This window comes from Melospiza georgiana, chromosome 3 (genome assembly GCF_028018845.1).
Source record: "Melospiza georgiana isolate bMelGeo1 chromosome 3, bMelGeo1.pri, whole genome shotgun sequence".
Classification (NCBI taxonomy): Eukaryota; Metazoa; Chordata; class Aves; order Passeriformes; family Passerellidae; genus Melospiza; species Melospiza georgiana.
The window spans coordinates 91,486,528-91,512,010 of record NC_080432.1 but is presented as its reverse complement, the minus strand read 5'-3'; the positions used below and the strand labels follow the sequence as shown (position 1 = coordinate 91,512,010).

The window sequence follows — 25,483 nt, the reverse complement described above, 5'->3', positions numbered from 1 at the left end:
CAGCCACTTAGAAGCAGCTCACCTGGGCACCTATGACCAAAGCATGTTCATCCCTAATTTACATTCTAGAACTACTCCAAACAAATATCCAGAAAGAAATAAAGAGGATGAACTAAGATATTAAAAAACTGCTTTCACTTGTATTTCCTTCAGTACAAGCTCCCTCTACATATTTGTTTCACCAAATAACCAGAGCATTTAATGAAAACATGTAAACTAATAGGATTTGTTGCCTTAATCAGTGATTATGTTGTTTCAGGGTTAACCGCTCAGGAAAAACTAGTTTTTCCTCAGGTCTTGTAAAACAGTTTTTTTTATAAATGCAAGAAAAAAAATTTAAAGCATTTTTGATGCATATTCAAAACAAAAAGATGCTGATAAACGGTAATTAAACTAGACTAGAGGAGTATAAAAAAAAAGAGAAAACAAAATCAATTAAAGAAATTCAAGAATGTATGAAAGGCAAACAATGCCTGGTTTAGCTGAAAAACCACATGATTTTAAGAGGACAAAATTCATATTTCCAACAATAGGGACAGCCACATATCCAAAGTAGGTATTGTATGAGAAACCAGAACCCTTATACTCTTAGAGCAACTGAATCATTGAGTAGGCAAGAAATACTTGCTCTTGAAGCATTTCCAGTTTATAACTCCAACAGCCCTGAACTAGGGGAGTGCTAGGATATCAAATTATTTTCCAAAACCACCTGAAAAGAAGCCAGAGACGCTCCAGGATTTATTTTTCCTTGAAGAGCTTAATATCTTCACTACACCAAAAGTACATTGCTTCTAGCCTCAACAGGGAGTGTTCTGCCAAGACTGCAGGAAAGTAAAAAAAACCCAGAACACAGAATATTACACTCAATTAATTACATGCTTAATTGCTCTCTTCTTTTAACAGCCTAATGAATAGAGCAAGTTTCATTTTCAGTATGTTCATGTAGCCGAAAGTTTCAAGTCCAATAAATGAGACAGGACAGATTTGCAACATCTGTGCTAAGATCAGACAAGTTTGTGTAACCAGAAGTAAACACTAAGAGTAAAACCCAGGCCCCTTGCTCTCCACCCAGAGCACCTTCTGTACAACCTTCAAAGAGAACCTTGTATGTTATGGAACATGACAGCCTCAATTAAGCTTAAAGAGAATCTGACTCATCTTAGATTCCAGGTCAGGGGACCACCATGTGTCAATGGAACTTCTGCTCTCTTCACTTCTTTGGCCAGGACCTGCTTGCACTATTGAATCAACTTAGGTTTCTGAGTCAGTAGTCTAAAAACTATCCCAAGGCACACAAAACTTTCATTTCAACCTTCTTGAGGCACACATCAAAGTGATGAACCAGGAAGCCAGCTGGCAAGAAGCAGGTTCCAAGTGTTTGCATAAACTGCAAGTTAGCTATTAAACTAATGGCAAACAGCCTAATTCCAGTCAGGAATTCAGAGGCACTTGCCCTCATTAAATCCCAGCAAAATAAAACAAAAACAAAGTCTCTAAGCTAAGCCACTAATGTTGCCTATGTAATACAAACATTTAATTTCAAGGGTCAGATTAAATTTGCTTTTTGGTCACTCTGTACTGTGTACCTATATAAAGTATCTTGCCATTGAAAATCAAACCTGCCTGTCCTTTCTAGAAAACAAAAAAAGAAATCACCTTGTACTTCCTCTACTTACAGCTTTGCACACAAAAGAAAAAACTGCAGTGATTTTTTACTTCTTTATAAGAAATGCAATGTTCCCAGACATTCCTAGTCTCAGCTGTCATACCCACTCTGATGAAACTTCTGCAGGAAAAGCTGATGCGTGCCATTTCTTTTACAAGCAATATTATGATACTCACTGTCAAAACTCTTATAATCCTGAAGTTAAGAGTAATTTTTTGGGTTTGAAATGGAAATTTAGCTTTGGCGTTCACAATGGAGAGAACGAGCACAGATAATTCAGTCAGACATGAGCTCAGCCAGAGCACATTCCAAGGTGGCCAGACACGAGCCAGCTCCAGTTCACCAGTCATGAGCTGTGCTAGCACAGCACTGTGCCCACACCAATAAAACCTGCTGAGAGGCTGGGCTGGGCACAGTCCTGCACTGTCTGGCCAACTCCAATCATGGACAGCGGATGCTGGGTCTGTCTGCACCCATCTATGCACACACTGCTCTGCAAGTCCCACTGCTGTGAACTCTTTTCTCCTTACATAGAGCACAGCACCATACATTTGGGATTTAAAGTATCCTCCTTGATCACAGCCATGGCAATTCCTTATAGCTGTTCCAATGAGCATTTAAAACAAGAGAATAATTTTTAGCACTACAGGCCAATGACGAGCACGGGCAATTGAATGGATTTTATTTACATAACTGTCCTTTGCACTTAGTAGCATTTCTCCCAGGCATCCATTCTGTTGCAGAAATCAACAAGACTTGTAACTCAGTTCCTGTCAACATCTCAAAGACAAAAGACATATTTTTAGTACTATTCAGTCTACCTTAAAGAAACAAAGAAAAAATTAAGTTACTCATTAAAAAAATTGTGAATCCTAGTTCTTAGGAAAAGGTAGAAAATGACACCATGAAAAGAGATTAAGTAATACAGTTCTTCAAAGTTTTGCTCCAAAGACCCACGTAACTAAACGTAACTCTGCCTGTGCAAAGAAATTAGTAAGTCTTCCAAGGATGGAAAAAACACAGGTATTAATCATCTACTGACAGAGAAACCAAAGGACAGGTGTGCTACTCTGAGCTCAAATAACTAGTCTGGAAGATCAAGGAATAAAACTGTAACATGAACATGTTAATAACATTAAGTTTTCCTTAAGAAAAAAAGCCCTGGAGCAGTTGAAGGCTGACACAAGTCCTCCATTTCATATTTTCATCATTTAAAAGGTAGATTAAAAAATAAACAAAACAGCCAACAAACACAGATTTAGTGAGCTACATACTTGATTTTTAGGAAATGTAGGAAAACACCATTCAATTATGCTACACTGGCTGTGCCAGCCCCTTCTGTCTTGCCTGTAAAAAGGCACAGGGTAAAAAAAAATCAGACCAGAGTGAGATTTCTGTCTCTATTTCAAAGTAACTTCTCACTACTATTTAACTTTTCTATTGTCTAAAGTAAGTATTACATGTTTTGAAATGAACTACAAATTGTCAACTAAAAAAGTAACAACAGTATTTCAGGTATGTTCAACAGCCTTCAAACTCAAAGCCACTGACATAAACTGGAGAAGTTTAGCTTATTTGAAAAGCAAATTTAAACTAGCCAGTAGCCTTTAAAATAAATTTCAAATTTTCTTGTATACATCAATATTTCAAATATAGAACTCATATTTGGATTTATGCTTTTTATTCATCATTTGGGTCCATCTGTATACTCATGTCACTGTGCGTGTAAAACCCACAAAAAGGTACCATCCAAACAAGGTTAGGCAGACTCAGGTAACAAAAATCAGGGGATGGTCACACAGGAAGATAGTTTAGGGCAAAATTTATGTTAATCTTCACTGGAATAACCTACATGCTGCAAAAATACTAGATAGTATCAGTCAGTATTTAAGTTTGCGATATTGTCTCTATGTATGATCTGAGATCTAACACAGAGTGCTTATAATTCTTAACTAAAAATTACTTGTCTGACTTCAGAAACACTAATTTAGTACTCACAGAGGATTCTATGAGAGATTTTTGAGAGAGCAAAAAGTAAGTATTTTTTGTTTTGATTTATAGCTTGTGCAAGAATACTCAAAAATAATGCTAGCTTGAACAAGTTCTAACAAACATTCATCACTGGTGATAATCAAGACAATGAAATAACTTTTTGGCTAAGTTGGATGTGAACTGCTCATGTACTATAGCTGTCAGGTTCATGTATCAGGCACACCTGCATAAAACAATCTCACTGCACAATTTTCAGAGATAAGCTGAACCTTACCTTTAGTGACAGAAGGAATGCTTTTTTGCATCTGGATTATTTAAATTGACTAACTAGTCCATTCCAGTTTTAAAAACTCATCAGATTTCAAAAAGAAGTGAGTTTGTGTTCCCTAATCCATTAATTAAAAGAGACAATAGAGAAAAAAAATGCTTGGAGAGCTCCTCTCTCAACCTTACAAAGGACAAGGTAAATGGAAAGAAAGTGTTCATCTTCTAAATACAGCTAATATTTTATCATAGATAAAAAAAATATATGTTGTCTCCCTTTCTCACTCAAAGCACGGAACAGTGCAGTTAACAAAATGTGAGTTGGGTAGAGCTGAGTTACAGAAACAGACAATTCACATCCAAAGAACAGCCTGACATAACTCATGTATAAAATGCCACATCTCTTTAAATGCAAAAACCTAATAATGTAAGTAAATATATCAGACTACAGAATTGTTTAGAGGTATACTATTGTGTTTAGACACACAAATACAACATGTATATATATTCTATTCCACAAAGAGAAATGTAAACTCATAAATCTCTATCCTGAACATAATCAAGATCATACACAGTAGATATGGCAGTGGGGGATGACCAGAAATGAACTGATAAAGATGAAATTTAAATTAGTTTAAAATCGATTAGCTAAATGAAGACTTTTTGGCTCACTTAAAAAATAGTAAAATATGTATTTCAATATTAATAAACTTTATAGTTTGTCCAAAATTAATTAAGAAGTTATGTATTTTTAGAATCTGGTCAGCTATTCTGCATGTAAAATTTACATAGGTATCCTACTATTTATCTTCTATCAGAACAAGAAAACCTCTAGAGAACACACTGTAGGAACAAAACCAAGAGTGAAATTCAGGTGTAATTTTCTGTACAATTCCCTTATACCAGAAGGCTTGCTGCTAAGTCTCCCTAAAACCAATCTGCAGAGATAAAACATGTAGTTAAACCTACAGTTAAGCCTTTCAAGTGGAAAGCTTATCCTGTGAAAAGCTGCATTTGAAGGGCATTGAGCAGAAGCTACAGTCAAGAGCTGTACCTGAAGTCACACAGTATCACTTTGTCAGAACAAAGAATATTTACTGCTATGACTATGTCACTGTACACCACATATTAAAGACACTAATAAAATATTTAACAAAGCAAAATTATTATCTTGAAAAACATAGTTCCTATTTTTCACCAGTTATCAAAAAAAGCTCCACCTGAATTTTCTGCAGCCACTAATGAGTTTTGAAACTGGCAGCAAAAAGCAAATTACAGGTTTTTTAAGTAATTCAACATGTTAAATTAAAAAATTATAGTTAACCTAAATTTACTTCATTGTGACATCTCAGAAAATGTAGATGCGAATTTCAACTGAAATACCTGAATGGCACCAAACAATTGTGTCTTTAGGAGCAATATCAGCAACAACTTGTAATACTTACTGGTATATAATAGATATTCATTTTAGGGGCTTCATTGGCAGTCATTAGCATTCCTAAAAAGAGATTTCCACATTTAAAAATATTGATTAGAAGAGGATAATACTATTTTTAAAAAAAGCTCATAAAGTACATATTCTTGGCTTGCAATGGACATTAATCAAGATCTGTAATAAATTGTTGCATCAAATACCACAGAAAGAAATGTGTAATATCAGCCTAATTAACAAAGCCTAATTTTCTATATATTCATTCCCTTTTGTCTTCTATCTTAATTGTTCAGCACCACTTTGCAACCACTAAGCTCTGATAAGTGCAGGCTGCCAACTTTCATAACAAATATGAACAGCTCATCCCTTAATACTGTTTAGAACAAGTCCAGTTAGTATTGCAGTTAAAAACTACATCGGACATAAAATTGCATTATTAATACATTGGTATTAGAACATGTTGTTGTTTGGGTTTTTTTGTACACACACCTCAGAGCCATAAATCATAACATGGTTTACACCTTCATTCATATTTCATCTGGGGAAATAAATACAACAGCAGCTTCTCAACCCAAAATGAGATATAGGACACTGTGGCTTCAAAAGGAGTAATACTAATCCTATAACCAAGCAGGGCAAATGTAGAATTTGAAGTATCTATGAATATACCCAAGAAAAAACCATGAATAAGGGGTTTACATACTCTGAATATAAAAAAAAAATACTGTAGGAATACTAAAATCTGTGGAAAATCTCCTACTGCCACAAGACTTCTTGTAAATTCAAAATCAAGAATACTCTCAATTTCCTTCTACATAAAAGAGTAATAAGAACATTTGCCATATACTTTTATGTTTATCTCAATTCAGTCTTTCCAAAGTAGCCGACCAACAGGTAATACAAATGATTGATTATGAAGAAGAAAAGTGCCATCAAATTAGATAACATTCTGATCTGAAAGAACTGTAACATATGTCACTGAGACTATGAATAATTGGGTCAATTACTACACACCCAGAGGGCAGAAATTTAATTTACACCCAAGTAGAGGAATGCAATTACCATGGGTGGAGTAATCCTTCCTACCTAATCCTTTTACTATAAATACACAATGCAGCTGGATTTATAATGTCAGAAAAAAGGGGGCTTGCTTTCCCAGCAAAGCAAAATATTCATGAAAGCTTAGTCAGCAAACAGACTAAAAAACTGTGTCTGGAAAGGTTTGCAGACAATTTAAGGAAAAAGCAAGAATTTACAGCATATGCTTGAATATACACACTGAGTACTCCAGTATAGTGTACAAGATATATGCTCCCCTAACAGCACACTCACTACTATTTTATAAGACAAAGCATCTTTCCATTGACTGAATAGGAATCATTAGGAATAAAGACAGAAATTAATTCTGCAGATGCTTCAAAGATGACAGTGAAGTAAAACCTCTTTGAGGTTTTATAATAAAATAATCAAAGGAGGACAAAACCAGACTTCTGAACAGTATATGAGTGTATACTACAAGGGAAATAGAAGAATGAAAGTTAACAACTCTTAAAGGAGAAGTCTATTCCATGCATTTTAATTGCTTTAGCTTGTTAGTTTTAATCAATTTTTATGGGAAGAGAAACCACACCCTAACAAACTACTTAACAGCCTAGTTTGATTACTGTAGAAGGGAAATAAAGGAGAGGCTGTTTTCAGAAGTTTTACTAAGACCATCTCTGGAAAATGGTCTGCAATACAGTATCATGAATGTAAAAGAATAAAAATGGGAGTATGAAGTGAGACTATGTAGGAGCAGCAGTTTTAGAAAATGCAGATTTTTACCTTTTAATTTTTCTTACGGTAATAGGACACAGATTTCTATCACTGGAGATACTGTCAAGTTTTATTTATATTCTACAACTTCAATTGACTAAAGGCTAAATGGACTCAGTAAGTAAATCTTTTTCCCCTGCCCCCATTCTGTTCATTTGTGATCAGAGGAAGATAAGAGATCCACTGAAATTTGTCATCATGTAGTTTTCGGTCAAAGATATATAAGGGTTTGCTTCCCAGGAAAGGTACTAATACTGAAGATGGTTGGTAAAATAGTTTAATTAAAAATGCCTAGCTATGACAAAATACCACCAAAAAAACAGTTTACAGTATACTGATCTTGAGTTTACAGGAACTGATAGAATTATAGAACCACAGAACAGTTTGGTTTGGATGACATTCCCATGGGCTCAATCCTCAAGCTTGTCCAAGTATGCCTGGATGGCATCACATCCTTCAGCCTGGTGTCATCTGCCATTTGCTGAGAGAGCTCAATCCCACTGTCTGTGTCATTGATGAAGATATAAATATCTAAATAAAGCTTGTCCCAATACAGAGCCCTAAGGGACACCACCTGTCACTGATTTCCACTTGGACATTGAACTGTTGACCACTATACCTTCTGGATGAGACTATCCAACCAATTCCTCATCCCCTGAATAGTCCATCCATCAAATCCTTATCTCTGCAATAAGAGTGAAAATGGGGTATTTTGCCTTTCTGAGCAGCAGTGATACATGAAGTGCTAAAACACAAGCTAGGCAATGATCTCCTGGCTTTCCTGTGCCATGCATCTAGAGGAGCTCTGAGAATGCTGGGGCACCAGTAAGAGCACTGAGCCAAACCATACTGATACTGAAATCATGTTATATTTTCACCTTTCCACAACTACAAAACCCTTTTACTGAAAGCATTTCCTTATTTTCAGATCTTCAGTCATGATTATTCCTTAAACTCTGAACAAGCATGAGGTGGTTCTAAGGCATCTTAAGTGCTGGTCCAACAGTATTTATGATGAACATGCAACGCACCACCTCTTACCCTTGATCTCTCCATTGCAACATGCTCTTGTTTTTACCCCACTGCCTCCATGGGACTATAAGGTACAACCCAGTTTTCTTCCCACAACAGTTCTTACCAAAACCATCAACCCGTCCCCCTACAGACAACAGGAAAAGCAGCACTACAGAACTGGACTGCACAATCTAGATCTCAATCACAGACTTGTGAAAAGCAATGTCCAATAGCAACATCAGGGACATGTGCGCATTCAATTCTTTGGGCTACAAGATTTGTCTTGCAAAGTCTCATGAAAATCATTTCTGCAAAAGCACACGAGTCATGTCCACATACCACAAAGGCTACAGAGCATCCACAGCTGAGTAATGCCCATCCTCGACATATTCAAACTTGGCTTGACCTGAGCAATCTGATCACACTTCAAAGCTGGATCTAACTTCAAGTTGGCCCTGCTTTGAGTAGGAAATATACAACTCCCAGGGGTACCTACCAACCTAAATTACACTATGATTCCACATTGACAAATAAATTTTTTCTGTTCCACTCCCTGTGGTGAACTCTTCATTGATGCTGTGTGGATGGTAATTTGCTGCTGGGCTCTCTTCTAGATGCGACCAATAAGCTCACAGGTGAAATCTGGGTGAAAGGCTGAAAATCAGTCACTCCAACAATCTCTCTGCAGCCACCATGGATGAGGGTTTATCCATCTCCAGGGTGCAGAATCCACCCTGTCACCATGCAGTAATTCTCAAATACACTCACATGAACTCCTACATTCAACCAGCGCACATGGCATGTATTCTGCTCATAAGGTCAAAAATGCCCACCATCTTATCAGGGAAGAGGATTTAATTGCTCATCTTACCCCAAAAAGAAAAAAAAAAGGAAAAAAAGGAAAAGAAAAACCTCCAACCCATTCTTAACTGAAGTTGGCAGAAAAGACAGATAAGTTTTAACTTGCCAGAAATCTCACGCTCACTTATCTACAATCTTAAATTTGAGCTGCTAGAATGAATCAAAGTCCAAGTTCCTCTGTCTTTACTGCTACCTCTCTCTAAAATTAAGATAATAGCAGTTTGCAACTCAGGCATTGTCTGTTTCCAGACTTTTGCTCTGTGCCATCTTAGCGGCCCTAACTTATTTCATCCTTTTCAGTACTGCTTTCTAAAAAGGAAGTAGGTATCACACCATACTTAAGAACTAAAGCAACTCATATTAAGTAAGAAAATTAAGTCCAGTTGCAATCTGAAGTACAACCAAAGCATATATGCGCATACAACCATCATTCTGTAAAATATTTTTACTCATACATTAAAGTCCTGGAAACCTTGGTTAAAAGTGATCCTCAGTTTTGATCTCTGAACATAACATTATGAGATGCAACAAATCTGAAAAAAAATCACAAAAACCATGCAAATTTGTGCACTTAGGAATCTACACTTAAAACCAAAGTAATAAACCTAAGGGATGGCACAATTTAAGTGCTGTATTTAAATCAAGGGAAGATCAAATTCTTGAAACACTTGAAAAAGAAGTGTAAATATGCTGTAAAGAGGTTTTTCCTACCTCTAGGAAACAAGCTCTAACTCATTGGGACTTAGTCAAGACAATAGGCCAAAACTTCTATTCTTACTATAAAATGAGTCACTTCAGATATTTGAAGGGGTAAAAGAGGCCAATCACTCAATTAACAGCACTGCAGCTTCTAACTGCAAAGAGGCTCCTATATAATATAGATGCAGAGGAAACTAACTGACAAACAACCCTTTATTCTAAGTTTTCCCATAAGGAGAAAAGTAGACCTAAATTCTATCACCTAAACAAAGACCACACCTTGCTTTTCCTTTTGAATTTAGCAAGACATTAATATACTTAACATACCTGAATTTGGATAAAGGCAGACATCATTTATATCATGTTCTGGCTCCATTGAAGTAAATATCTTTCCCTGAAATTGCAGGGAGAAAATAAATCATAAAGAACTCCAAACAATATCATTAAATTCAGTAAATCTAAACATTAATAACAACTACTATAGAAGATAAGAAACATGATGGAATAAAGATGGAACAGATTTTGCAGAACAATAAAATGTTATTAATATCTGAACATAACAAAAGGAAGACAGTATTGTCTTTTATATCTGATTCAATCTCTTACAAGGAAGTGCAGCCTACTGGTAATTGAAGATACAGCAATGTACAGTGGCACCCCTAATTTCTCAGCTTACACTTCTGTTTGAAAATATACGTCAGATTTACTCTATTTTATGCAAAAGTGAGGCTGAGGTCCACAAGTTCTGGGCACACTGTCAGTGTAACCCTTACTTTATTCAACTATGAATGTGGAAGCTTTAAATAATGTTACTTTGCTAAGTATGATTAGCTGAGAAAATGGATTAGGAGTAGAATTTGAATCTGGAGCTTGATTCCTCCACTTGTACTAATGTCTACATGAAATGAAATATAGCTCAGGACTTTATTTATGATTTATAAACTCATTTTTAAAGAGGTCTTGATATAAAACAAAAGCACTAAGAGCATACAGTGGTATATAGCTTAGATAAGAATTGAAGTTATAAAGGTTACTTAAAAAAGAGGTAAAAGCAGGAAACAATGTTCTCAAAATAATAATGGGAACACAGTCTGAAAAACCCAGACAAAATACAGGTGCTCTTATAAGCCAACACACAAAACAGCCAGTAAAGGAAAAGTCTTTAACAACTGGACCACATAATCTGAAGCATGAGACTACATGCCTACACAATTCTAAATGAGGGACAGGAACAAGGTAAATTTTGATCCTGTTCCTCTTTTTTTTTTTTTTCTTTCCCTGCAGCAATCCCACCTACCTTTCTGGGCCCTTCCTTTCCCTCCCAGTTACATGCTGTTACCCCACCCACCTCTGGTCTCTCCCTGATGATTAAGAGGAGTCCTCCTCCACCCTGGCCTCAGCAGACAAAAGCCTGGTGCTCCCCACCCCAAGGCACGTCTCAGCATGGGGCCATTCTGGTATCAAAGCCATGAGCTCTCCACCCGCAGTCTGCCTCTGCGCTTGGTTCCTGGCCAGAGGTAGTCAGGAACCAGCATCTGGGACAGATGGAGCCAGCTGGAACACACTCTAGGAAAGAGTCCAAAGCTATCTTTGCCTTCCAGCAGTGAGAAGCCCTCCCCTTTCCCACCAGAGCCACCTTGCAAACCTTACAGAGCTTCATTCTCAAAGAGGGAAATATACATACCTAGGAAAAATGGAGAGAGGCCACTGCAGATGTTTTAAATAATAGCCAATAATTTATTTGCTCTTTCAAACAGTAACAATTAACTGCAGAGGAGCTTACAAAAAACTGCTTGCAATCACAGAAAAAATAAAAGAGGCTGTTGAAAGTTCATGAGGCAGCACAACAATACTGAAGTGACTGACTGAAATAATTAGGAAAAAAAGCCTCTACTACAACTCTCTTTATGTTTCACTATGAAGTTAGAAAAGCATAAATGGAGCATGTTTTTCAGAAGGAGCACAATGACTACAGACATCCCCTCAAACCAAAACAAGTTACAATAGTGTTACTATGAATCTCTGGGGTAACAAAACATGCTGCCCCATAGAGTCATAGTAAGGTTCATTGACAGAAAGATAAGAAAGAGGACAGCATTATATAATGAAAAGAGTGAAAGACAGTGAAAGAGTGAAAATTAGAGCTTACAATTTCACTTAGAGGTGCAAAGGGCAAAGATAAAGACATTGCCCATTGCAATATAATCCCCTAATACAGTGTTATTAAGACACGCTGTTATTTGGCTCGCTGCATAATATCTGCTTCAGTATCCAAATGGGATCCCGTGAAAATAAGCAGTAACTGATTTTAGTAGGTCTTTAACTAACTGATCTACCTTTGAAATTAACCCCACTTTGAGCAGGGAATTGGAATGAACATGCTTTCTCTGGTGAAAAAACCTAACTGGATGTATTCAAGAACATAGTGAGAAATATACAAACTAAGGCAATGGCTAACATACTACGTTTTATGTTTAAAACCTTCTCCTGAAAGAAGCCTCTTGGCCAGACATGTACAAACAGCTAAAAACCCCCTGAGACTACATCTTTATACCTGACAGGCTATTGAATAACTTCCCAGATGCTGATTTACTCAGACAGGACAAAATGCTATGTAAATTAAGAGACATTAAAACCTCAACTTCTTACACTGAATTTCAGCTTAATTAATTAAGCTGCACAAAAAACCACTCAAAAACAACAAGCCAAAATAAAATCCCCCAAAACTCTCAACCCAAATAAAGTAAAATTTTAAAAATCTGAATGCAGTAACATAAAACTACTTACTGTATCTTTGTTCCACATTTTTATGATTCGAGAATCCGCAGAGATAATTAAATCCAGCTGATGCTGAAACTGAATGGATTTAATAGGCAGGCCATAGTGGTGATCTTTGACTATTAATGGATTACTAGACCGGAGATCATATAATAGGACCTTGAAGAATAAGAGACAAATTAAATTTATAACATTGTAAGACCATCAGGAAGTCATGCTCATCAGATCTTCACTAAACATTTAGCTAAACTTGAAATTTTACTTACATAGAATAAATAATTTTGAATTCTGAAAACAACTTATTAAGTGAGCCCAATTTATTCTAACCTGGTATTTTAACATCAGCATGCTTCCATCTAGAAAAATTAATGAATTCAAGACCTAATCATCTTTCTAAAGACTTTTAAATTTCTATTGAAAAAAATAAACCATTTTTTTTTTGTTTTCAATACTCTTAGTGTTTCATAATTAGTAATATTTCACTTTCAGATTCTTGTGGTGTTGTTACATGATTTAAATTTTCAGACTTCCTTCCAGATTCAGTGAATATAACTTTCCCTCAGTGAAATACCACAGAATGTATTTTTTTATGTCGAGGAAAATAGAGAGTACAGACCCTGTCTTCCAGAAACTTGTATTTTATCTCCAAAATTTCCTATGGAACTTGAGAAAGTTAAATCTTTCACATGTAAAGTGTGAATAACAATAATCTTTGGGGAAAATAATATTATCAGTTTATTTAATCAGAAACACCATCTGCAATAAAACTTGTCTGACTTGTACACTAACATAGCAAATACATTTCTCACACATAAATCTGTTCTTGAAGAAGCTACAGCTTTCTAAACCCATGAAAATACTGATGATGGCAGGAAACAATCCCCACACTTCCCTTTACAAATATGATGGCAACAATAAATGAATTTAAATTAGTCTTCATATCAAGACAAGACACTAAAAATAACAGTTGAAAGACAATAATTTCTGGTTTTCTAGACTTTAAGATGAAGGAGATCACATATGTTGCATTGAGATGGTACTCATAGCCCCACAAAGCAGCAACTTCCCCACACACTTGACTCAAGACATAAGTGAACTGCAAATTTGCAGTTGTAGAGTAGGTAGGTTGTGATGATTTAAAGTGGTACCTACAAAATTCTGAAGAGTACAAGCATTTGATAAAATTACATTGCAGTTTGACTATTACTACTCTATACCTGTAATTTATGGTCTAATAAATACTCGCAGTAATAGATATATACTGCACTCAATGTATTGATAGACATGGATTGGGAATTTCAAGAGCAGGATCTCCTAAGAACTGTGGTACATGAAATCAAATTTACCTGCCCAGTAGATGTTCCAACAGCCATATTCAAAGCCCCATCAAATTTCAGTGCTGAAATGGATGGCAAACCTTCTATCCTACAAAGCACAATGCTTACAGTTAGGCATACTTTCAATAAAGCCTCCAAATAATTTTTTAATGTTAAAAATAGCTAAGCTAATTCTTAGCTAAGTAAAATAATTCACAGGTATCACTGAGAAATACTACTTCAGAAAGCTGCACTGTTTACATTCACAACGTGTATTTGTATATAAAAACAGCCACTACTACTTAGATCAGTGTCTAAGAGAACTCCTTTGTGACTAAGAAAATCCTTTATTCACACTAGCAATGACAAGAGAACAGGCAGGTCATTTTAAAGGAAAGTTGGATTTATTTCTAAAACAACCAAAACTTCAAAAAAAAAAACAGTGAAAAGGAAGCCTTACTCACTCTGTGTCTGCTGTCACACTGCTCAATGCACAGTCCAACAGCCCAACTCGATTTCTAGTTCTAGGATCCCAGCATTCCACTTTTCCCTAAACAGTTTAGAAAATATGGTTCAAGCTTATGCAGCAGATACCTGGTAGTCTGAAAACATTTAAATAAAATTATGAATTATCTAATCTAAGGAATAATTAACAACATTTCCGAGGTTGACATGAGTTGTTCTAATAATGACATACAGGGTGCACACATTTCATTTGTAGTTTTTTCAATGTAATCTAAATGAAAATCACTAACACTAATTTTTTTAAGATTAATAGGGTACACATGCCAGCTAGTTTCTACAGATGGCTACACTGCAAAATGAGAGAACATTATTTTTGCTCCTGTCTGCAAAACCTCAAGTGCTCAGCAACCAAGTAACTCCAATATTTTATCTGCACTATGCTCTGAAAAGTCATCTTTAGCATTATCTATATCTACCATAGCAAATGAGACCAATTAAATTAATTAGGTTCATGATTTCTTCTTTTCCTCCTGCAAATTAATTTCAAAATGCAACAAACATTACTGCCCTTTTCATAAAAGGAAGGCAAACATTTACCTCAGCCGTCCCCATAGCAAACAAGAAGTGGACAGGATTTATGTCACAGACATTACTCTCTCTACAACAGAAAAAGGAGCAAGTTTAATGACCTCAGAACAATTTAACACATTAACAGCTAATAAGATTTCTGCAATCATGTACACTATTGTTCAGCCTGGAAAAGCAAAAATTGGAGGGAGGGAGGGAAAAATGACAACAGCTTCTCATACTTAAGGGGAGCTTACTAAAAATCTGGAGGCAGAGACAGTGCTGATTACTTCAAACAGGTAAAGTTCCAACTGGATGTAAGGATAATATTTTTATGCTGTAAGGATAATTAAGCACTGCAATGTGTTAATCATAGAGGTTGAGAAATTTCCATCTTTGGAATTTCCAAGACCCCCCTGAGAAAATTCACCTGAGTTCATGAGACTGTGCCCTGAACAGGAGCCTGGGCTCTGAGTCTCTCTGCACTCCTCTGCCCATATCCAACACCTACCCAAGCCCTGCCACATCACTCTGCTCCACTGTATTCTTAAACAACTCAACAGGACTTGAAGAAATCACCTCAAGGTGTGCCAGGTTCAGACTGGATCCTCCCTGAAAGGGGCTGCCAAGCACTGGAACAGGCTGCCCAGGGTAAGTGGTTCAATCACCATCCCTGAGGATAATTAAAATACATGTAGATGAGGCATTTGGGGACATGGTCTAGTGGTGGACTTGGCCGTGTTGGGTTAATGGTTGGGCTTGATGATCTTACATGTCTTTTCCAATCTAAATGAATCTCTGATTCTAATTATGTCAAAAGATCCTTATGATTACTTATGTTCTAAAGCTTACATCTCCAGCACGTTCTGTCTGACCAATGGTCTCCTTTCTCTCACCCAAGTATTCTGTTTCTCAGTAGGGCACCCAAGAGCCCTGTATTGTGACAACAATTCTTCTAAAGTACAAATATTTCTTCCTTTCTACACTACTTATCCCAGCACTTTCCAACTTCTTCCATTCAAAGCTCTCTACTTCTAATTCTGTAACTCATCCAACTCCTTCACCTCAAAACCTTCCCACAACTTAAGTCTCATCTCTCTAATCCAGATTTTACTTTACACCCTTACCTCTCCCATGCCAGGATTTTCCTTTTTTTAAACTCCTGTTGCTCAGTTTTTTATTGTGCCTTCCCAAATACTTCTTCATCCATTAAGCTATTCTGCCCACCAGCTCTTGCCCACCATCAAGCCACTCTATCTAGTGAAGTCTGTCTGCCTCTCCCCACATGAAAAAAGCTCAGTTCCTACTCTGGTAGGGTTTTCAAAAGAACCAGACACATGCTGGAGATATAAAAATTCTCTCTGGGCTACTTCAAGAGCAGAAGGACAAAGACATGTCTGGGAAAGTACATACCCTGTGGGTAGATCTCTATATGATGGCTAAATTGAGTAATAATGGCAAAGTTTTAATGAAATGCTCTTAAGATCAAGTTATATAATACCTATTTAGTCCATATTAAGCAATTTTAAAACATCCAGAAAAAAAATTCAATTAAACATAAAAACTAGAACAAAAAAATTACAGAACATAAAATGAAATGAGAGTCAGACTCAGCATATGCTCACTTTCAACTGTTCAAAGCATTTGGGCAGCTTTCAGTACTGGTGGTGAGCATGCTAGAAGTCTGCTTCCACCTGGTGGAAAGAAGAGAGGTCATGCATTACACAGAACTTACGAAGCTTCGGTTTGCAGGGAGTTCAGAAATCTTCCTTGCTCCAGATTTAGCCTGTACACTTCAGAACTACAAAAGAAAAACCCAAAATTACTCTTGTGTCTAACTAATACTGAAAAACACTGCTGTAAATTTAGAGGCATTGTAAAGATTCTTATTCACAGTCTAATTTCAAATACACAATTTTCAGAATTCACAATTTACAACAACACAAATAAATACTTTGGAGTTCAAAACACAGAGAAAAATGTGCATGTTCACCATTTATTTATTATACTTCAATATCCTACCAACTGCTATTTTTCCAGGCAAAAGATACATTAACTCATTTCTCAAGACTTTTTAATTTCCTGTGATTTAAGTTACATCTTGAATTTCTACTTACTTTGCTTGAAACCCTAAGAATCTAATTTTATTTTTACCATGTCTTTTCAGAAATCCAATTATGTGATTTAACTCACACTTCACAGCAATAAAAGACCAACCAGGATAGGAAAAGTTATTTCATTTTCCTGACTTAAATGCTAAACACTTTTTAAAACAATACACTGACCTGCAGTTTTTAATACAAATTTGCAAATACACGATATACATGGTTTAAGAATAAAAAAAACAGCTTAAAAATAGCATGGGAAACTGAATTAAAATTAATTCCCACATTTTCTACCCCTCACCATTTCCCTTATTAATCTGGAAGGAATTGCCGCTTTTTCCACTTTTTAGCTTCTCTATACTTTAATGTTCATTTTATTACTGGAAAACACTGCTAACAAAACTGAAACAAAATAGTCCACTTAATACCTTGCTCCTACGAAATACAGGTCACATGATGGGTAGTGGTAAGAGAAATCTCTACCAAATTTTGGTATTCTTGTCTTGTAGTAATGGCCATGTTGTGAATGAAACTCCACAAATCTGCCACACTCCAAGAAGACAATCTGAAAATAAAATAAAAAACACTGAAATATACAGAAACAGACAAGTATCTCCCCAACTTGTCTTTTAGCACAAACTTCAGTGATTTTTTTTTTCAAACTCATAAAGGCTTAGCACAACTTATTCAAACAATTTCTACTAAAATGACAGAATCAACTAGTACTTCATCATTCTCACTAGCCACAGCAGAGTTTTGTTAATATACTTTATATGAATACTCACAGGAGTAAATGAGACACCCTGAAAGTGACTCTGCAGTCAGAAGCAGCACAGTTACTTCACACTCTGCTGCACCAAAATTAACATTTCTATTTCCTTCAAGACACTGCAGTTAGTGATTTCTTCCAGGTACAAAGCTGTGCAGACACCAGTACATTCACATGGACTAGGCAGATGAGCTACACATCCTGATGCACAGCAGCATTCCAGTAAATGACACCAGCGATCTTTCTACATTTTTGTTCTTTGCCAACTGAATAAGAACATTGTTTCTTTCTGAAACTTAGACAAACATCTCACTCCTGGAAAAACCTACAGGGAGGCATTACTAGAGAGCTCAACCTATCCCAGTAAATAAAATAGGCCAGGTTCTGCTGTTACACTCCTTATGGCAGGTTAACATGGCACATACTCACAGGAAGGGATTCCTCCCCCCCTCCAGAGACAGGGTCACCCCCATCATGTGCTGCACCTCAAACTATGGCACTGAGCAATGGAGGAACAGCTGGCCTGGCCCAAACTCATGCCATGCATGATAACCCCTGCCAAACCTTCGTCTCTGAGCCTCATCCCTATTTAGCTTGGATTAGAGAAGTGATACTTTAGTTTAGCCTGTGTAGTACATGCATCTTCTAAAAACAATACATAGCAAATATCTAAAATTTTCCACTGCTGAATTACATAGCTAGCAATGCAAATAAGGATGAGAAACTCAGGAAAGTGAGGTGACTTTTAAGTTTAAAGTTAAGTTTAAAGTTGAAGTTGAGTTTTATTTAAAGTTACTTTAAATCTGTCATCTTTATTTATAAATCTGTATAATTGTCTTACCGCTAATAATTTTCTATTTAAACACAAATTTCTATAATATTAGACTTGAATATATTAATGTTCTCTTCCATTAGTAGTGAATACAGCTCAGTGTAAATTGTGTTTGTCATTTCTTCTTACTAAATTAAATTTGGTCACCACCAGAAAACTACAACTAACAGTAGCAAATGCATTGGCACTGGTGTGTGGCAAAAATATTACGTGGAAATACAGGTCTCCTGGCAAAAGGCTGTGGGAAAAATACACTACACTCTCTCCCAAGCCTAAAACTTAGTCCAAGTCTAAGACTTTTAAACCTAAAACTTAGAAAGGCACAGAAATGTAACTGGCCTTTTCTTTCATACAGATTCATACTCATCTGTATGAAAGGAAAAAAGTGCTCTCATTATGAAAATGCGAATAAGCCTCAAAGAAGCCTTAAAGGGATGGCAGGAACAGATTTGGAGAGACACTATTTTCCCTGGACGCTGAGAGCACCAAGAGGGCTACCAAGACTGACAAGGGACAGAATCCAGGACAAAAAAAAATCCCTCTTTGCAACAGCAACAGTAAAAGCTCAAGATTTTCCTGGGCAGGAACTAAAAATTCTTTATGACAAGATAGAGCAGAATTGCAACAATTTATTCAGTAAATCTTTGGAACCACCATGCCTTTGGATTTTGACAGAACTGTTCAAGCATTAAAATGATATTTTAAAGACCCATTCCAATCAATACTTCTATGATTCTAAAAATTTCAAGTGTAATTTCTCGAGTATCATTCCCTCTTTCTAACATGTCCACAACACTATGACAGCCACTTGAAGTTTATTTTTCTTTCTGATGATTTCTTAAGTTTTAGTAAAATAAAATTGAAAACATAAAGATTACATGAAGTTGAAAAAGTAGGGCTTCAGCCTGAAATATAGTACCTATTTCAGCTGAAAACACACACACCTTTCTGTTCATAACCAGAAACATTTGGGAAGACAGCATGTTCCTCAGTCTCCCAAATGACTATTTGGTATGTTGAGCCAGAAACATCTTCCACTAGACAGACAAGTGGGAAGCCACTGTGAAGTATCAGCCATTACCTTCTGCTACTAGAATTCATGCACTTCCTTGGAAATCTCACAGGAAAAATGCAAAAAAAGCTACAAGGCTAGATGATCGTGCCTCTGATCAAAGAGCAGTATTTATTAAAACAAACCTATACCTGAAATGGTAAGGTCTTTTCACAGAAAAAAAGGCATAAAATAAACACTTGGGTGATTCCTTCAGGTACAGCACTTCATTTAAAAATAAAACTAAAGAAAAAAGACATTACTTCTCTCCACAATTTTTGCTTCATATGCTCATCGTCATGTCTATAACAACGATGACAAATCAGGTTGTTAACTTACTCATAGCTATCTCACCTTTCAAAAACAATGTATGTGTGCATCACTTGGCACAAGGGATTGTGACTAAATGTTAGCTCAGAAAGAACAGTTAATTCCATTTTTCACATTATTTTGCTTGTAGGATAGATCACTATTTGAGGTTTTTCTCTCCAACAGACAAAAGATTTTAAAAGTTATAAAGTAAATTATAGTACAAAGACACAAAGAAAACAAACAAAATTTTAAAGGTGCAAAAATGTTTACCCTGTTTGCTGTTTTTAAAAAACCATTTTTCTTCCAAAAGCTGTGTTGATTGACTGCCTTTACTATATATGAAAATACATTTTAATATACGTACTAAACAATTATTTTATTTATACACTGAAAACTATTAAACATACCTTTGAGTAATCATCTGATAAAATCTCAAACGTAACCACTAGAAGAGAGAGCAAGAGAATTTTGAGTCAACTAAGCAAGCAGTTATTTGCAAACATTGGCATAATCCAGAAAACATTTAAACTCATGCTAATCTTTAGTCATGTAAGTATTCCCCACAGGTGTCAATGCATAATGCAGGCATTAAACTCTAGCAAGATCTCTAATTATGTAACTTGATTTGCAAAACAATAAGTAGTTTTCTAAAACTTTAGAAACATATGAAGCATCCTGTAATCTTTTTATTGTTCTTGTATACTTGACACGTTCCTCAACACAATGCTCAACCACGTAGTTTATCGGTGTGGGAAATGTCTAATCAAATGCTTTTCAGTAAGTGTGTGGTCCATGGAGCTTGGTAATCCATCAAAGATGATAAAAAAATTAAAGAGTTTGGACATACATGCATAAACTTGCACATGCAGTCCTTCCAAGGGGTAAGCACTTTCACAAAAGAAGTTAAGGCTCAAAAAAAATCACAAATGTGAAAGCTACTACACGCGTTGAACACTACCATATTGAACTTTGCCTAGTTTTAATTGAGCTGAGTTGGGAACATTAGGGAGTAGCTGCTTCAGCTAAATTAGTTCTATTTAAATGAGATAACTCATTTAAAGTTACCTGAAGTGACTCTATGCTAGACTTCAAATTAAACATACTTCTGCAGTCTACCAAGATGCCAGTTCAAAAAAATTTACTTTAATTAGCAGCAAGCATTTATAATTACAATGACTTCTACTCTTTAAAAGAGAGTTTCACTCTTGCCATACCTTCCTCTCCCCAGCCTCTCTGAAACCCTGCCTAACACTGTTCCTTCACCCTACATGACTTCTTGTAGTCCTGAGGCAGAGAGCACAAAAACACGTCCATGCTCTTATTACGATTTTTATTTCTTGCATCACTTTCACACACATCAAAGTTCAACCAGTTCAATTCTTCTGTAATGAATGTGCTCATCTCCTCATTGTTTTGGTCACCCCTACATCCCAGCTTTCAGTCATCAGTCTTCAAACAGAAAAACCTGAAATAACAACACTCCCACCACCCCTGCACCCCCCCCCCCAGTAAAAAAAACCCCAAAAACCAACTAAACAAACAAAATAACCTTTTAATTACTGAAATTTAAGCACCCTAAAAGCTCAGAGCTGTAGCAGCTCCTGCCCTCCTCTAACTGCCAGATGATTCTCCCTTTCCCATTGTCTAGATGGCTCCTTATTTTCCTCACCATAGCTGTTCTCCCACCAAATTAGTAGCAAATAAGGTGCAATTAGGGCCTTGGCCATGCTACCATCTACCCTAAGTATTTGTTTTTTGAGAACAAACAGAAAACCAAACCAGCAAACAAACAAACCAACACCCCCTCCCAGAAATTCTCTTTACTCCGTAACTCACCTACTGAGCTGGGCTCCAGAGAGAAAACAGAGCAACCCACAGTGTGTTCTCCCACCTTACTGCTTCACAGAAGAGGTAAGAAAAGGGAGATCTTGCCACCAGCCAGCCACTGAACCTTTGTCACATTCACCAAACAGAACACAGACTTCAGCCACATTCACTCTCTCAGCCCCAGACTTTCTGCCTCAAGGTAAATTTTACATCCCTCACACCCTCTTTTCCAGGCAAGGAAAGAACTTTGAAATCAGAATAAAGGGGAAAATTCAGAGATGAAGACTAGATGGTTTTACTCTAGATTCCTGCATTCCCCTGAAGTTCATTCCATCTCCTCAGCACAGAGATCAGAATTTCTGCTGGAGTCCAACCTGAATTATGTATGACAGACATGTACTAACATGTACTATTATGTACCAACAGCCATGGCTTGTACTAACCTTCGGAATCTAAGCATCTTTCAAATTTCTGGGATAACTGATAGGTATCAAAACAGCGGACCCTGGGCTTGTAAGTTCCTGAAAAAGTAATTTGATGTTTGATTAAATAAGAGTTAAACAAAAAGATAATGCAAAAGCATTTTTTTTCAAGTATAATGTGTTAGATATACAGGCTTTACTGTGTTTCTACTATAAGTCTTCTGACCTTCCCAAAGTCTCTATGACTGGAAGAGCACACCTCTTAGTAACACAACCTTACAGCCTGGTTTCTGTAAGCACCCTACTAGTATGCAGGTTCTCCTAGCTACCAGATATGTCCTACAGAATCTAGTAACACCTTCCAGTAAATCTGAAAGAGCAGGGCTCTTTATGTTATTAACACCTATTAAAGTACTCATGTTTGGATCCCATTTTGACAGTCACAAAATGCAGATTATCCTCCTCCTATAAAACAATACTCAAACAATGATGTTCAGAAGTTATTTAACATACACTAAAAGTAATTCAAGACTTAACATATAACTGTATTATAGATGGATTTGTTTTATTAACAAATAAAAAACCAAACAAATAAAAACCTAATATTATTTCTATTTTATGCATATTTATTTGATATGCAGTCTCTTGTGTACTCAGAGGTCTTAGATTTACAGTACAGAGATAATCACTGTTAGAATTTACTTATACAGAATATTTTCCAATAATGGTTTTTTTTCCAATATAGGTTTTAACTGTAGTTGCCTCATACATGTTATAATACTGCAGTGTTTAATTACTGATATGTGTAGGCTCAGTTAAGAGCATATTGTGGTTGTATACATTAACCTCACCTAGATGTCTATGTGAATTTTTTATAATATATAGGTTTTCAGCTACAAGTTTCAGAGGATGGATTCCCTTTGTACTGAACATACTTTATAAAGAAATTCTACTGTTGAATAATAAGACCTTCAGGAGCTTACTTAACCTGAACTATTTTGTGGACCTGTTTTATAACACATCCACACAGAAAGCTGTAACCACATCTGAGATGATAGCAAAGTGAAAATCCTGTCTGAATGATTCCAGTAACCAAGCAAAGCCTCTCAATTCAGTGTTTCCTTAAAAAGGAGGATACCTTGGACACTGACAAGATCATCAGGCCTTCCTTCCACCCACAGTCACCTGCAAGCCAGTCAGATACATGGGATGCAAACATGACTTGTACATACAAAGGAAGGACAGACTCCTAGTAATTTTTTATTTGTATTATAAACCCTGGCAGCAGGGGAGTTGGATTAGATGATCTTCAATAGTGCCTTCCAACTCAAATCATTCTATGATTCTAAGAATGTATGTATTCTAAAGAGAAGTGTTCCACAGCACCACTCTCAAGACAGCTGTTCTATCACATGTTAAGAGTATGCTTCCAGCAAAATGTTCATTTCCACACTTTAAAATGAACTCTTAACAATTCTACCTGAAACAGTCACTGCACCCAAGATTACCCAGGCCTTTTGGCCTCTGTTAGAGAGACTGTTTGTTAACTCACCAACTGCCATAATATACTGTCCATCTCTTGATACCCTAATCTTTGTGCTAATAGTGGGCATTTCAAAGTCTTGAATAAGTTCAATTCTTCTACGGATATCTGTAAAGAAAAAAAATTGTAGAATTAGCACAATTCTATCAGTCTAAAAAATTGTAACAGTTTCCTAAGGAAGCACGTTGAGTTAATTGAGTACAGGGAATATCCTTTACAGATATTTTAAGTACCACATTATAAGCAGTTTAACACAGTCTGCTAACCGTGAGAAGCAGACTACCCCTGTGAAAATATAAATTAGAACTGCAAGGTAACTGTGTAACAAATCATTATACAACATAGTAGCAAATACTCATTGCACACTTTCACAATTAAGGCCTTGTATATAAGGTATTCCATACCCCACTACCTCTATGCATTTTTTTCTTGGTTAAGTTTCTTGTATAACACTTTCTGTGAATCCAAATAGCCTTTTTTTTTGTGTGTAAGAAGCTCAGGCTAAAATGATGTAGTCCTGCTCCCTAAGATTAGCACAGCATCACAAAGAAGTTTATTGTCTGATTTTAATGTAAGGGACAACATGGAATTCATCCATCATGTTTCTGTTATAATCCACAACCCAAATATTTGATGTCTAAAATTTAAAACACCACTGATGATACAGTGTTCAGGTGAAGCTATATGAGAAGTCAAAATAACTATCTGTAGTTTCATTCTGTAGTTTTTATATTATGACTTAGGGATAACTTCTGTGTATCAGTCAGTGAGGAGTCTCCTCTGGGCCTGCACGTTATGTATGTGGAGTAGCTGAGTGCCAGGGGAAAACTCACCCACATCTTTCTTCTGTAAAGCTCTTTTCTTCCTGTCAGAGAGCCACTGCAAGCAAAGGCATACGTGAGTCTTGAGCTCATTATTCATACAGGAACCCGAGAATCAAAACTTACCCAACCATTTGAAACATAAGACATTTAGGCCGCTAATTCTTTTCTTTTTCTTGATTATCATACAATTTCCCTTCCACTGATAAATTTAACCATTCCACATCAAGAAAACGTACAAGGTCGTGCTGCTTACGGGTCTGTGGACCAGCATCGCCACAGCCAGAGGTTCACTCATTTAAACTGCATTTCTACACTCATTTAAACTGCATATTTAATGCAAGAAGCACTCAGAGCTGTTTCCCGGTAACGATCCCAACACAAGCGCACATGGACCGGGGCAGCCCAGCCAGGCCGGGCCGGGGTGGGCCCCCGCGCCGGCACCGCGCGGGTCCGGCTCCCCCCGCGGGACCCGGGCCGGGCCGGGCCCGTTCCCCACGCCGCCCTCACCTCCGGGAGGCTCCTGCCGGCGCTCAGGCTGTAGATCTTCACCTCGTTGAGGCTGGAGACCTGCATGGCCGCAGCCGTGCCCGCCTCTTCCCGGGCAGAGAGGAAGCGGAAGGCGAGGCGCTTCCGCCGGCTCGGCCTCACCCGGCGGCGTGCGGGGCCCGTGGGGAGGGTGGCCCGTCACCGGGGCTCTGCCCCTGCCTCACACCGGGAAGAACGGGGGAAGCAGAGCATACCCGCGGGACAGCGAGGTCCGCTGGCTCCGCAGCTCACAGTGAAGCAGCTCCGCTGCCGCCTCGTCCCTGGGCGCTGGCCGCGGTCCCGGCGCTGCCGGGAGTCGGGATGGGGGAGAGGGCCGGAGCCGGGGCGGCCGTGAGCCCTCTCCGCAGGGCCCTGCCTGTGTCCGGACACAGAGAGCCTGTCTG

At 37.2% G+C, this 25,483-nt stretch overlaps 1 protein-coding gene across 1 annotated transcript in view; it reads right to left on the bottom strand.

The window, feature by feature from the left end:
- NOL10 (nucleolar protein 10) overlaps positions 1 to 25,139 on the bottom strand; it is a 49,728-nt gene extending 24,589 nt beyond the window's left edge. Inside the window, exons 1-13 of the mRNA XM_058019615.1 lie at positions 25,062 to 25,139; positions 24,564 to 24,609; positions 23,740 to 23,838; positions 22,209 to 22,286; positions 20,346 to 20,383; positions 17,403 to 17,539; positions 16,605 to 16,670; positions 14,900 to 14,960; positions 14,302 to 14,387; positions 13,868 to 13,946; positions 12,531 to 12,680; positions 10,071 to 10,137; positions 5,368 to 5,420 (exon numbers count right to left, since the gene is read on the bottom strand). Coding sequence (XP_057875598.1) covers positions 5,368 to 5,420; positions 10,071 to 10,137; positions 12,531 to 12,680; positions 13,868 to 13,946; positions 14,302 to 14,387; positions 14,900 to 14,960; positions 16,605 to 16,670; positions 17,403 to 17,539; positions 20,346 to 20,383; positions 22,209 to 22,286; positions 23,740 to 23,838; positions 24,564 to 24,609; positions 25,062 to 25,127 — 1,026 coding nt within the window. The 5' untranslated portion in view covers positions 25,128 to 25,139. The remainder of the gene's footprint in view (positions 1 to 5,367; positions 5,421 to 10,070; positions 10,138 to 12,530; positions 12,681 to 13,867; positions 13,947 to 14,301; positions 14,388 to 14,899; positions 14,961 to 16,604; positions 16,671 to 17,402; positions 17,540 to 20,345; positions 20,384 to 22,208; positions 22,287 to 23,739; positions 23,839 to 24,563; positions 24,610 to 25,061) is intronic.
- Between the last annotated feature and the right edge of the window lie 344 nt (positions 25,140 to 25,483).